The 13,584-nt window shown below is 38.2% G+C and overlaps 1 protein-coding gene across 1 annotated transcript in view; it reads left to right on the top strand.

The window, feature by feature from the left end:
* Positions 1 to 75: 75 nt before the first annotated feature.
* Positions 76 to 13,584, top strand: part of LOC129268267 (remodeling and spacing factor 1-like) — a 28,953-nt gene continuing 15,444 nt past the window's right edge. The window contains exons 1-7 of the mRNA XM_064104717.1: positions 76 to 735; positions 1,916 to 2,028; positions 3,719 to 3,905; positions 6,546 to 6,688; positions 7,510 to 7,665; positions 10,643 to 12,518; positions 13,427 to 13,516. Of these exons, the coding sequence (XP_063960787.1) occupies positions 583 to 735; positions 1,916 to 2,028; positions 3,719 to 3,905; positions 6,546 to 6,688; positions 7,510 to 7,665; positions 10,643 to 12,518; positions 13,427 to 13,516 (2,718 nt within the window). The 5' untranslated portion in view covers positions 76 to 582. The remainder of the gene's footprint in view (positions 736 to 1,915; positions 2,029 to 3,718; positions 3,906 to 6,545; positions 6,689 to 7,509; positions 7,666 to 10,642; positions 12,519 to 13,426; positions 13,517 to 13,584) is intronic.

The following is a 13,584-nucleotide window of genomic DNA, read 5'->3' as shown; positions in this document are numbered from 1 at the left end:
TGTATTTAAATCGTAAATAATATCATAAAAATATATTTAAATTGCTCTAAGCGCAATCCTTCTAAAAGGAAGAATACTCGCAATTAGATTTATTGGCATCTACCTTCACGCGAACTTAGCTTTGTGTTTGTGTGTGTCTGGTGCGAGCGTGTATCGTGTGTGTGTGCCAGCTAGCCAGCCCAGCCCGACTGTGACCTCAAAGCTCTCCGGCCGACCCGGCGATCAAGGTCTGCACTTTGCCGGTGGTTTGCGTTGACAAATGCGAGCCGCCGCGGCCGCCGCGCGGTATATAGTCGAGTCGGCCAGCTAGATTTATATGCGTGTATACGGTATGCGTCGCTGTACTGTACTAGCGCTAGCTAGCTGTAGTGTAAATGATCGAGATGAATTTCGTTGAAGAGCGATGTGTAGGTCATTAGATTAGATAGATCTCCACTAAAAATGATGGGATATCATCTTTCTTTTGGGTACCTTCTCATTTCATCCTGCCATACTAACGTCCTCTCGGAATTTTAACGAATATCGCCGTCAAATCAAGGGAAAGAATCGTTCGAATTGAAGGGGAATTTCGAATCAATCAAGATGCCAAACGTACAAGACTCTGAGCCCGGCAGCTCTGGCATGTCTGGGGACGTGTCTATTGAAGAAATACGAAGTTGGTGGAAGGTTCCTGCGATAGCTCACTTTTGCTCCCTCTTTGGATCGACTTATCATCTACCAGACTTTGAGATTGAGGTAAGAATTCATTCAATACTAGATCTGCATTTTACTGTGAGTGTGTCAAACTTCAGAATCGTACATTTTTTGTTAAATTTAAAGAAAAATGATTGAATAAAATGTTAAATTAAAATGAGTTTTAAAATTTATAAAAATGTTTGAAAATGCATAAAATCTGATCAATTGATCATGTGGACTAATCTTACACTTATGTCTGATGGGAGGACTTAAAGCTACGCACTTTGTTTTCAAACAATAAAAACTATCCCAATTTTAATTTTCAACAAATTATCTTTCACTAATTTGTGGCAAACATTCTAAAGATCGTTAACCAAGAAGAAAATATCGCAAAACTCACTAATATGAAAATCCCGTTTGCCGCCCGATGTAGAAGGGGTCCTAAAGCTACGCACTCGATTTATCATGCAAAAAAAAGTATTTCCTGTGCCTCAATTTCTAAAATATATTCAAATTATTAAGATGAAATTAAAGCGAATATAACTCCAAAATTCCAAACAGTTGTTGGTTTTCTCTGCATTTAGAGATTTACTGCAGCCTCTGTAGAAAAAATTGAATTGGAAATAGGAATCGTTTGTCACTCTGCAGTCACAGTTCCACACACAGAGTGCGCATTTGCAATAAAAACTGCATGTGCGATGAGTGGTGCATAGCTTTAGGACCCGCGCAGCTTTAGGACCCCCTACCATACAAGAAAATAAAAACTTTCATCAGTTTCATGTGAATGAAAGGAAATATAGATCTAGGCCCTTTACCAAAAGATTTGGACGAATCGACATTGTAATTTTTTATGGTTGTGAATAAATAATAGTAAGGAAAATTTGCCTTTGCCCAACGATCTGTACCTGAATGGAATAAACTCCCTCTTCAAATACTAATAGTTAATGCAGTTTCGCTTGAAAGCTTCCAAAAGCTCCCGCAAAATCACCTTGAAAATATCCCTCACTCCTCATAACGTGCGTCCAAGTCTAATTTCATCTTCGAGATAGGCTGCAGAGCCCTTTGAAGATTACAGCAGATGATGATGATGATGAAGGAATGACAATGAATCAAATTCTCATAAAAAACTTGTTACTAATCGTGATCCATGTGCAAGCAAGATGGTACACTCTTTTTCCAAATGAAAAATAACTTTAATACTGAATTCATTTTATTGAGTTTCATTTTTTTTGTATTGCAGGATTTAGAGGAAGCGCTATTCCTTGATGCTGGCCAGGAAACAAGTCCATTTCTACCAAACCTATTGGTGGCGCTGTTGAAAGGATGCTTCCCCGACTCCCGTAAAGACATCATGTAAGTGGTATTACAGTATGGCGTAACATACATATCAAAAGCTTTAGTCTCTGACATATTGGTTGTTCCGCTGATCTCTGTTGGCTCCACTCACCAATTACAGAGACTGAAGTTCTAACTTGAACTGTACAGGGACTCAATGGCCATATGTTTATGTATTAAGTTCGAATAAACCAGGGAAGTGGGAGTTGCGCGACAGCCGAAGTTCTTTTAAGTTGACCTTTTCCCGTTTTGGTGCATTTCAGGCCAATATGGAATAATAATCTTTATTTTGGTCCAGTTCTTTTTATATATTTTTATGAAATAAAGACAAAAATCGATGAGCCCCATCGGGGGATTTTGCATTGTTAACACCTTAATGGCGGCTGCACGATCGCGACCCGTATGTGTACGAGGAGAAATTTATTTAAAAAAGGTAAAAACTCCTCGAAACAGGCGGCTGCCAGCTGTAGGTAAGTAATCAGTGCCCCTTGCCCTTTCTCTGCACTATGCGTACATCTGTTGAACTAGTAAAAGGACACTTGCTCACTGCAACCTTCCTGCCTGTGGGGAATCTTCAGGTACCTGTAGGAATATGCTATGCCAATGCACACACTTTAAAAAATCATTAAGATATCACTTTTGTGACCTAAAATACTCATTTCCATACAGTTGCAATTGTTTTTCATTTGTATTTTGGGAATAATTTTTGTATTCACCAGAGCGCTCAAAAACTTGGATTTTAGGCATATTTTTTGGAAAGTATTATGGCAAGAAAGTTGTCATTTTTCAATCTGCTTTTAATTCAGAAAAAATAATTAAAAGAACCAAAATTACTTTAAGAGCCAAGTTATATGATAAATAACTGTAATGGGTGACTGACAGTGTCCAAAAAGCAAGCATTTGTCCCAAAGAAAAAGAGAAAATAAGCCAAACAGTGCCAACCTTATTTTGCCAAACATGGAGTAGTAACAGAGAAAATGGTTATATCATAACCTTGTTAATTGAATGAGTGTAAATGATTGCAAGCTTTACTACACAGAGATTGATTGTCATTTAAAATTCTGAGTCAATGGTAAAATACTATTGAACTGCAGGTATTTCACGTTATGGCCTCAAAATGCTCCTTTCTCATCAAATACTTGTACATACCAGAACCTGCCAAATATAGTACGATAATATTACACCAGACGGTGGAATGTACTTCATCAGAAGAAGAAGAGAAGTAGAATGTGTACATACAAAATCAATCGGTTGCAGACATAGGCACCAATGTGCTCCCCCTTTTTTTTCTTAAATGTTGATGTAAATATGGCAGGAAGAAAAGGAGAAATCAGTTATTAAGCCAGGTGGATGCTTCACATAGAGTTAAGTGCGACGTAGAGTCATGCTTACATGTAAGCCTTAAAGGTGGATACACATATGATATGTAATGCGTAATCTGAGTGATGGTTACAGGGTATGACCTGACCAAAGAGGTGATGCGTTGTATACCGCATGTAACTAGGAATTTAAGTGCGAGTCTGTAAAGTCACACTTAAATCTTTGCGAAACCCCCTGGAATGTTATGATACATACATATCATAGTGATAAATGTCAAAATAAAGAATATGTTTGTCATCTAAATGATCTATAGATGATGACAATTTTACTTGGAACATGTAAAGTATAATGTTTGTTAACTTGCTCTTGCTTTTTATCTCCTTTACAGAGTTGCCAACTATCATGGGCACTTACGAGAGTTCATGAAGAAGCAATGGGAACTGGTGGAGGGGCGAGTGAACCCTCTGAACCTAGAGGATGCGACGTTCAAGGGCTTGCCAACTCTGATCAAAGTAGAGATTCTTCACTCGCTGTGCGATTTCAGGCTCGATGCGGCAGATGTCTCCCTATTAAAGGTAAATGTTATTATTGGCAAACAGTCCACATTTCAAGGGGAGAAAAACAAGAAGTTTCAGCCTTCGACCTGTGTCCCTATTTTTGCAAAATTCCCCTATTTGTTTACAATTTCTCAATCATTTGCCCTTATAGGCTGAAATGGTTAGGAAGAATAAAAAAGGATAATCATGATGACTTTGAAGAGGGCTAAAACACAAGGGTGTGAGTGAGAGTTCAGATTTTTAGCTGATTTCAGATTGTTTTGTTTTGATGTTTAGCTTAATTTCAGCTTATTTTTGGCTTTCCTCTGTACAAAAATTATGGGAGCTTTTTCTATTTTAGACTTTTTCAACACTCTTCAGCTTTTTTCAGATCTTTTTATTTGTGACCACTCTCACCCCTGAATACATGATGTTATTGCATTGAGGAGGAGTTGTAGGGGGTGAGAAGTAGGTGGCTGTGCTGGTAGGCGGATGGTGATGCTGAATAAGACAATGATCAAAGTGCTCTGTGGAGAATGACAAGTAAATCTGGCCCCCACTTACAAACGGTGTTGGCGAGTGATGAATGATGATGGTTGTGATGATGATGATGATTTCGATTGTGATGATGATGATGATGATAAAAGGCAGTACTGGTAGGTGGATGGTGGTGATGTCATGATGATCATGATGATGGTATGATGAGTTTAATATGGATAGAGCTGATGAAAGGGGTCGGTGATGATTATGGTGAAAAGGAGGAGGGGAAAGATGATGATGATAATAATAATACTTTTCTTATATAGCGCATAATAAACTGTAAGTTTCTCTACGCGCTTTACAATAAAGGTTACAAAGTAAACATGCTACAAACAAAGAAAATAGACTTGTGAATTACAGAATTACTTAATATTTAAACTTACAATTATTACCTATAAAATAAATACCTATACTACACCTAGTTATGAGTTTCGGAAAAGATGGGTTTTGAGTAAGGATTTGAAAGTTGAATAAGTGGATGCCTGTCTGATATGTAGGGGTAATTTGTTCCAAAGGGTTGGTCCAGCTACAGCAAATGATCTGCTACCATAAAAGCTTGTGTGGGTTTTTGGAATTTGAAGAAGTACTTGTTTGCTTGATCGAAGGTTACGGGGTGGGTTGTAATCATTTAGTAAATTGGACAAGTATGATGGAGATAAGCCATGCTGAGCTTTAAAAACTAAACAAAGAATCTTGAATGTGATGCGCTTTTCAACAGAAAGCCAATGTAATTTCTTCAGGGTACTGGTAATGCTGTGTTGTCTAGGAGTACGAGTTACTAGCCTACATGTAGCTGCAATATTCTGCAGCATCTGTATACGGTGTATGTCTTTTTGGGGAAGACCAAAAAGCAAGCTATTACATGAGTCGATTCGACTGGTGACAAATGCATGGACCAGGCTTTTTGTTGCCTCTACATTCAGAAACCCTCTTATTCGACTGATACATCTGATTGCTATCATGGCAGATTTGCAGATAGAACTAATCTGCTCTTTCATATTGATATGTCTATCAAAAATAACCCCTAAGTTTCTAGCATTGGCAGCAGGAGCAACATGATTGTTGCCAACCCTAACATCAATCATACTTATTTCTGTACGAAACTTCGAAGTGAAATGTATAAGTTCAGTATTTTCATCATTAAGAGACAGTTTATTTTTGGTTGTCCAACTCCTAATATCAACGATGCAGGCATTCAGTTTTTCAACTGAAACCTGGCGATCACATTGATTGAAGACAATATACATTTGTGTGTCATCTGCATATAACATTACATCAACACCATGAGATCTTATAATGTCATTGATAGGGGCAGTGTACATTGTAAAGGTAAGTGGTCCGATGACGGACCCTTGAGGAACTCCTTGCTCATCATAAGATAATCCTGATGTAGCGTTATCAATCTTGACAGCATGATGATGGTGGTGAGGAAAGTAGTGGCAATGATGATAGTGTTGGTGGTGATGATGGGGTGATAATGATGATGATTGTGGTGATGACTGTGATGATGATGATGATGACGATGATGATGATGTCTGATGATGATGATGATGATAATGATGATGAATAATGATGATGGTGATGATGGTGCTGCTGCTGCTGCTGCTGCTGATGATGATGATGAAGGTGATGGTGTGAAGATGTTTATGATGATGGCAATGATAATGTTGATAACATGAGATGGGTATTCATGCAAGAGTGATAAGAAAATGAGAAGGATGAGGATGAAGAATAAAGATACATTTAATGGGGTGGCGGTGTTGGGAGGGGATAAGGATTAGGATAATGAAATGAGGAAAAATGATGATGATAATGATAATGATAATAATTATGATGATGATAATGGTTGCAATAGACATAATGATGACAAGCTTGAGTTTGACATTGAGCTATTATAGTTTTCATGATTATACACCAGTTTTTCTGGACACCATTTAAAAGAGATATTCGTACTCCAAAAAAAAGTAATATTCATTGATATTAAGTTTATTCATTAATTTTTTTATGTACATGTAGGTAATTGCTTTACTTCAGTAATTATCATGTAGACCTCTTTATAATTTATTTGTTCATTTTAATTCATCTTTCTTCATTGCATAAGGAGTCTTTAATCATTAATCAATCATTTTCAACGTTAAGGATTATCTAGGAGACCAGCTGCGTGTGGAGCCGCTGGGAACAGATTCTAAAGGGGCCAAATACTGGTATTTCTACAGCACTAGACTGTACAAGGAGGACCCAGCCCCAAGCTTTCAGCAAAAAGAAGCCAAACGCAAAAAGAAGTAAGCCTTGTATTCTTTCTGAGAAAAAAAGGAAATCTTTGGTCTGAGTTTAGAGTACACACTGCAGAGTTTCAACATATTCCTGGTGGGTGTTTCATAAACCTATTTGTAAGTTAGGACTGACTTTTAATAAGTAAGAACGACTGGTGATCCTTTCTAGTTGTAACAGATATTCACCATTAAATGTTAATTGGTCATTATTTAGTGGATAAGAAAGATTCACCGGTCGTTCTTAAAGTCGCTCTTAACTTACAAACAGCTTTACGCCCACCTGATCCATGCATTGATTTCTTTTATTGAATTGTGTGTTGTAGTATGGTCGCCCGTGTTTTCTCATTAATATTTCCCTGAATTTTGAAAAGTTAGCAGCTTTGCTTCAAATTTCACATTGTTATGTGTACTATCACCTCATGTATACCAAAAATGAAAGATTAAACCTTCAGTGTAATAGTTTCAAAACAGGGACTTGGCATATCGTCGTATACCGGTAAAGAAAAAGAGGAAGGTAGATATAGTAATTTGAGTCGTCTTGAAGAACAGCAAATGTTTGAATTGGCAGTTCTGAGGTTGTGGAAAATTTTCTTTATGTTGAAACTTCCTGAGCTTTTTTAGCAATTTAAATTTTTCAGTTAAGTCACTGTTAAAAGAAAATATACCCAGACAGATGAGGGTAAATAGATATGAATGATTAGGAATAATCTATACATGATACGGCATAAATTTGTGTTTTATTACCGGTATGTTTTGTTTTGTTCGTGAGGTTCCTTTTGTATGAAAAAAATTTGATTAGTGAAATGACTTTTGTATTTGTTGCTTTTCAGGGAAAAGGAGAAAATCAAGAAAAGAAAAGAGAAAGAAGTGATTCGGAAAAAGAGACTTCAAGAAACTACAAAGGCTCGGAAAGCCTTGGAAAAACGTATGGCGAAAAAGAAGCCATCGAAAAGAAAGAAATTAATGAAGCCACTGAAAAGTGATAAGTAAGTATGACACATTCCTTTAATTCTCATACATGTACAATGAATCTGTTGGAATAGTTTTTTGAGTAGCGGCTCTGAATCTTGACGTGTAATCAGAGGGTGGTGTGTTTGAATGAATCATATCAAGGCGTAGTGACCTTTGGTATAAAGTCGTCACTCTCCACTCTGGTGTTAAATGAAGAAAGTGTGTGCATTGTGTGCAGGCAAGCTAAGATTTGCTCACCAAGAAAATGATATATCAGTTAGGTGCTTAGAGGTTGTACCAATTAAAATGATAAAAGAAGAATGTTATAATTAGCCCTATATTTATTACCATCAGTAATCTTTGCGCGGTGGCACAAAATTTAGTGATTTATCATATATGATCGGTCTTAATGTGAATTGTGTATTATTAACAATAATACATCTAATTTATAAGTCCTTGGATCAATCATTAAAGGGGAATCCAGCCTTGGCCATAAAATGTTGTGTTGGGAAAGAGAAAAATAAATTAAACAGAATGGTGAAAGTTTGAAAGAAGTCGGACAAGCAATAAGAAAGTTTTAGCTGCTTTAAAATTGAGATCACTAATACTATGTAGATTTCAAATTGACAACTGGGTAAGTAAATCATCAATGCATCAATGGATCCGCACCCGATTACAACAAGTCTCTTATACACCACTATCAACCTGCACGCACACTGCGATCATCCCAATCTAGTCTCTTGCAAATCCCACTATCTAAAAAATCCTGGGGCGATCGAGCCTTTGCTCATGCCGGACCAGCCCTGTGGAATTCACTACCACAGGAGCTGAAGAACTCAAACTCTGCAACATCTTTTAAGGGCAACCTAAAATTTCATTTGTTCACCAGCAGGTACTAGGTTTGAAGACAGTCATTTTTCCTCATTTTTAATTTACCTTTTTTTTTTTTTGTACTTCTCCTAGTTCTCTTTACTTTTATGTTTCGCTCTCCTGAAGCGCCTTGAGCATTTAATCAAAATGGAAAAGACGCTATATAAATCCTATGTATTATTATTATTATTAATTATGACAAGGGGCAAGGACAACTTTCCCATAGCCCATGTACTTTATTATCAGGGATTTGTGGTTTTCTCTTAAGTACCCATTCCCCTGGGGCAGTAATCTAAATATAACCCAGGTAGTATATTGTTTTATGTCCTCATAAAAGAAAAATACAATTTGAAATAAAACTTTTGGGAAAATGACATTTTAGCCATAATATGTATTTGAGTACATGGAAGAGTAGTCCTTGCCTTACATCACCATGACATCCTATATGCGGCCAATTTGAAGTCTCCATGGGTATAGTGATTACCAATATTTATAACTTTAAAAATTCATAACTTTCTTGTTTTTTGTCCAATATTGTTCAAACTTTCACCTATCAGATTGTCTGATTTTTCTTTTCCTTATAAAACAAGTTTTTATGTGGGTTGGATTCCCCTTTAAGTTTTGTGTCACTAGGCCTTGTTACTGAAGAGATTACATCAATCTGTTCAAAGTGTTGACACTAACTCTGGGTTTGACATACAATTGTAGACTTGTGATTGACTTTGATCATATTAAAGATTGCATAAATATTGAGTGTATCTGTTAGAAGTTCTGGTGGGTGTTTCATAAAGCTGATTGTATGTTATGAGTGACTTTACAAACGACTGGTGATCCTTTCTTATGGTAGGTGATACACTTCATATTTACATTATTGTTTATTTAGTGCCTAAGAAAGGGTCACCAGTTCTTCGTAAAGTCTCTTGTAACTTATGAACAGCTTTATGAAACACCCACCTGGCACTGGATTTATAAATAATCTTGAATTTTGCATCTTGGCAATTCCATAACATAGGTACGTCCGACCCCCTATATGTGGGACCTTCATGAAATTTTCTGTCTCTGATTTCTTGTTTTTTTGACAGTCTGTAATGTTCTCAAAGGACCATGACTTGGTCAGTTTATAAAGTGAAGTAAGACTTGAGAAAATGGGAGTCGGATGTACAAAAAAGTTGATCATTTTATGGAATTGCCCATCTGTAGATTCACTGTAAGTTTTAGTTGAAGCTTCTGTCATTGAAAAAAAAAATGATTTTTTTTATATACATGTAGACATATGTTTATGATAATGAAACTAAACCCCAGATTAATATATTTTTTAAATAGGTGGTATGTCATTTTATCATCAAGTTAGCCAGTAATACACATAAAAAAAAAACATCCTCCACATAATAAACGTTTTTGGACTTGCACATGTTAATGTAGTGAATGAATCGGAATGCTGATATGCACTTTTGGGGATTTACCAAAACATAAAATCATTTGTTTCAGTTCTTAATCAACAATATTTGTCTGTCTACTTTGACATCAAATTAAAGGGGAATCCAACCCAAGTAAAAACTTGTTTGTAGAGGAAAAAGAAAAATCAGACAAGTTGATAGGCGAGAGTTTGAACAATATCAGACATACAATAAGAAAGTTATGAATTTCTAAAAGTTGTAAATATTGGTAATCACTATTCCCATGGAGACTTCAAATTGACCGCATACTGTATGTTATGCCATATTGATGTAAGGCAAGGACTACACTTCCATATATACAGTGTACTCCAATACATGAAATGGCTAATATGTCATTTCTTTTTCAAAAGTTATGCTTACCAGTACTGCCTCAGGGGAATGGCTAGTGAGGAGAAAACCACAAAGTCCTGATAATTAAGTACATGGCCTATGGGAAAGTTGTTCTTGCCCCTTGTCATAATTTACTTACCCAGTTGCCAATTTGAAATGTAAATAGTCTTAGGGATCTCAATCTTAAAGCAACCATTACTTTTTTATTGCTTGTGCGATTTCTTTCAAACTTTCACAATTCTGTTAACGCAACATTTTATGACCAGGGCTAGATTCCCCTTTAACAAAGAAAACATTGACAAAGCTGCCGCTTATTTCTTGCTGAAATATTTTTCTTTTCTTTTTGATCCTCCAGTGAGACTTGCAGTGAGGACAACATTCCTCTGCGACAGCTTTGCAAGAAGAAGGCCGAAGAGATCAAAAAAGAAGATAAACCAACAGGAAGAGGTAAAGGAAAGAGGAAGATGGAGGAGGAGAAGGTGGAAGAGCCAGAAGAGATCAACGAAAACGGGAAGCGGAAGAAGAAGATGCCGGTCAAAAAGAACGTCAAGAAAGCCAAGAAAGAGGAGGTTAAGGAGGAGCCGGGAAGCGATGCCGATTCGGAAAGTGAGGAAGACGACAATCCGAAGAGCAAAAAGAAGAAGAAAGAAATGAAGATGAGGAGGATGATTAAGAAAGAGGAGCTGGAGACGGAGACGGAGTGCGAGGAGGAGGTCGACAAGAAGAGAAGGAAGATATCAAGTCCAAGAGGAAAAGGAAGAAAGAAGGAAGAACTAAGTATGGATAGCCAAGAGGAGAGTGATGTTGGAAAGAAGAGTAAGAAAGGGAAGATGAAGAAGGGAAAAGGTGTGAAAACGATGAAGGAAGAAACGGCTACAAGTGCAGAGAGTGAAATGGACAGCACTGAAGCGAGGGTTAAGAAAGGTAAAGGGGTTGGAAAGAAGAAAGCTACATGTAAGAAGAAAGGAGAAGAAAGCCAGGAGGAGACTGAGGGTGAAGCAAAGAAGGGGAAGAAAATCAAGAAAGGGAAGGGTAAGAAGGGTAAAGACACTGCTACGGAGAGTGAAGCTTGCGATGCCGATGAAGAGAGGGAGGAGCCAAAGGGAAAAGGTAAAAAGAAGAGTAAGCTGTCTAAGCTGAAGAAGGAATCATCCGTGGATCTACAGAGTGGGAGTGACCTGGACAAGAAGACTGGGAAGAAATCAAAATTAAAGAAAAAGAAAGCCAAAGCGGATGCGTCATCCCAGGATGAGAGCCAGGAAGATCTGCCCAAAGGCAAGGCAAAGATTAAGCAAGAGGTGACGGACATGAAAGAGATGGATGAACAAGACGAAGGGAAGGTAAAGAAAAAGCGAAGGAGAAAGAAAGAGATCAAGAGCAAGGAAATCATCACTGCAACTGAAAGCGATACAGAGGCTGAACCAGAGATATCCAGAACTGGCAACAAGAAAGACCAGAGGACATCCAGTCCAGTCAGGGTAACAAGACGTGGAACCCCTACCAAAGCTGAAAAAGAACCACAGAAGAGCAAATGTGCAACTCCTAAAGGGAAGAAGGCTGCAAAAGGAAAGGCAAAGAACATCCCAGATGCCAGCTCACAGAGTGAAGATGATAAGGGATCCAAGTCTAAGAAGGGGACCAAGGCAGGGCAGAAAGCTGGGAGACAGACAAAGAAATCATCCAAGAAATCCGACAAAGACGGGTCCCAAGAGAGTCAAGAAGAAGGTTGTGAGACCGAAGATTGCTCCGTCTCTCCTTCAAAGAAGCCTGGTAAAGGTGGGAAAGCATCTACAGCCACAAAGAAGAACAAGGCATCCAGAAAATCTGGCCAAGACGACGAAAGCGTCTCCCTTGAGGAATCAATGTCCCAGGTCAATTCTGTCAAGAATGGCAGAACTGCCCAATCAGGGAAGAAGCAGACTCCTGCCAAGAATTCCTCAAAGGCTCCTGCAGAACAGAGTGACCTGGACGAGAGGGAGGCCCTGAAGGAGCTCCAGTCCCTCCTGTTGTTGGAGAACATGCTGAAGGTAGCCTCCGACGATAGCTCCAGTGAAAGCTCCAGCGAGGAGGAGCCAGAGACGGCGCGATGGCACCTGATCTGTCACACAGAGGAGGACTGGGAGAAATTGACTGAATCCTTCAAGAAGGCCAGGAACAAGGCTGAGAGGGCGCTCTATCTTGTCCTCAAGGAAGACTTCTTATCTGACATTCATGACATCTTTGCTGCAAAGGTAATTCATTTTCTATGTATGTTCCAGAGTTGCCAATATCCTTGCAAATAACAATTTACGGCTATGACTCTTTTTCCTTAATATCCATACTGTAGATACCATTTGTCCAATTTTTTTACACTGTAACTATCATTGTAAGTGAAAAGAAATGTTATATATTTTGATTTGTCCCCTAAATTCCTTTTTTATCACTGTGATTATTGTAATAAAATGAAAGGGTATATTCAACCTCTAGGCAAGCAATATCAGTATGATATTCCACATTGAAATAGCCTTTAATTCTCAAGTTTTTATGAACTCATGCAAAATTGAAATATTTTTAAATTCTATTTGATGGTCATCGCTTTGTTCTATGAATGAGCACTTTCATGTAGGTGGAAGCTTCAAGGAAGATATCATGAGACAAACTGATATTTCTTCCACGTTGAAGTGCCTTTGAATTCGCTGGATGCACAATTAAGGTGCATTGTGGCCGTCACCTATCGTTTGCAGCAGACAGGCGAAAATTCGTAATGCCTTCTGACAAAAGTTGACATCGATATTTGTTGCGCACTCTTAATGCATACGAGTGCTGCACTGCCCGGCGAGGTTCGGCTGACTTGCATAAAATTATGCTGTTTACCAGGGTCCATGAGGTGGGATAGAAATATGGCGCATATTTATTCGCAAAATTTATACCGTTTTTCGGTGAATTCTTCCTCTGCTTTTGCCATATGGTTTTCAATTTTGAAGCATCAGCACTGTGCTCTGCCTGCGCCTGCGCGCGATATCGACCCGGAAGCAAGAAATTGGCCGGTCCGCTGCAACTGATAGATGGTGCTCCGTATTGTGAATCCACTGAATTATGCGGTGTTGACAATCATTTGCTAATTGTTTCTCTTTGGTGATCATCCCTTTTTTTTTGTCAGGAACGAGCACTTAGACGGAAGCTTCAAGAAATGATTCCAAGACGAACCTCTGGAAGAATAGCTGACATCAAGGTCAGGCAAGAAGAGGAAGTAAGTATTCCAAACATTCCGTACCGGACACACTGAAATGTTACTTGTTCGCCTAATAATAAGCCCAG

Source organism: Lytechinus pictus, chromosome 9 (genome assembly GCF_037042905.1).
Source record: "Lytechinus pictus isolate F3 Inbred chromosome 9, Lp3.0, whole genome shotgun sequence".
Taxonomy (NCBI): domain Eukaryota; kingdom Metazoa; phylum Echinodermata; class Echinoidea; order Temnopleuroida; family Toxopneustidae; genus Lytechinus; species Lytechinus pictus.
Note: the sequence above shows the minus strand (reverse complement) of the source record. Positions and strands in the feature narration are given on the sequence as shown.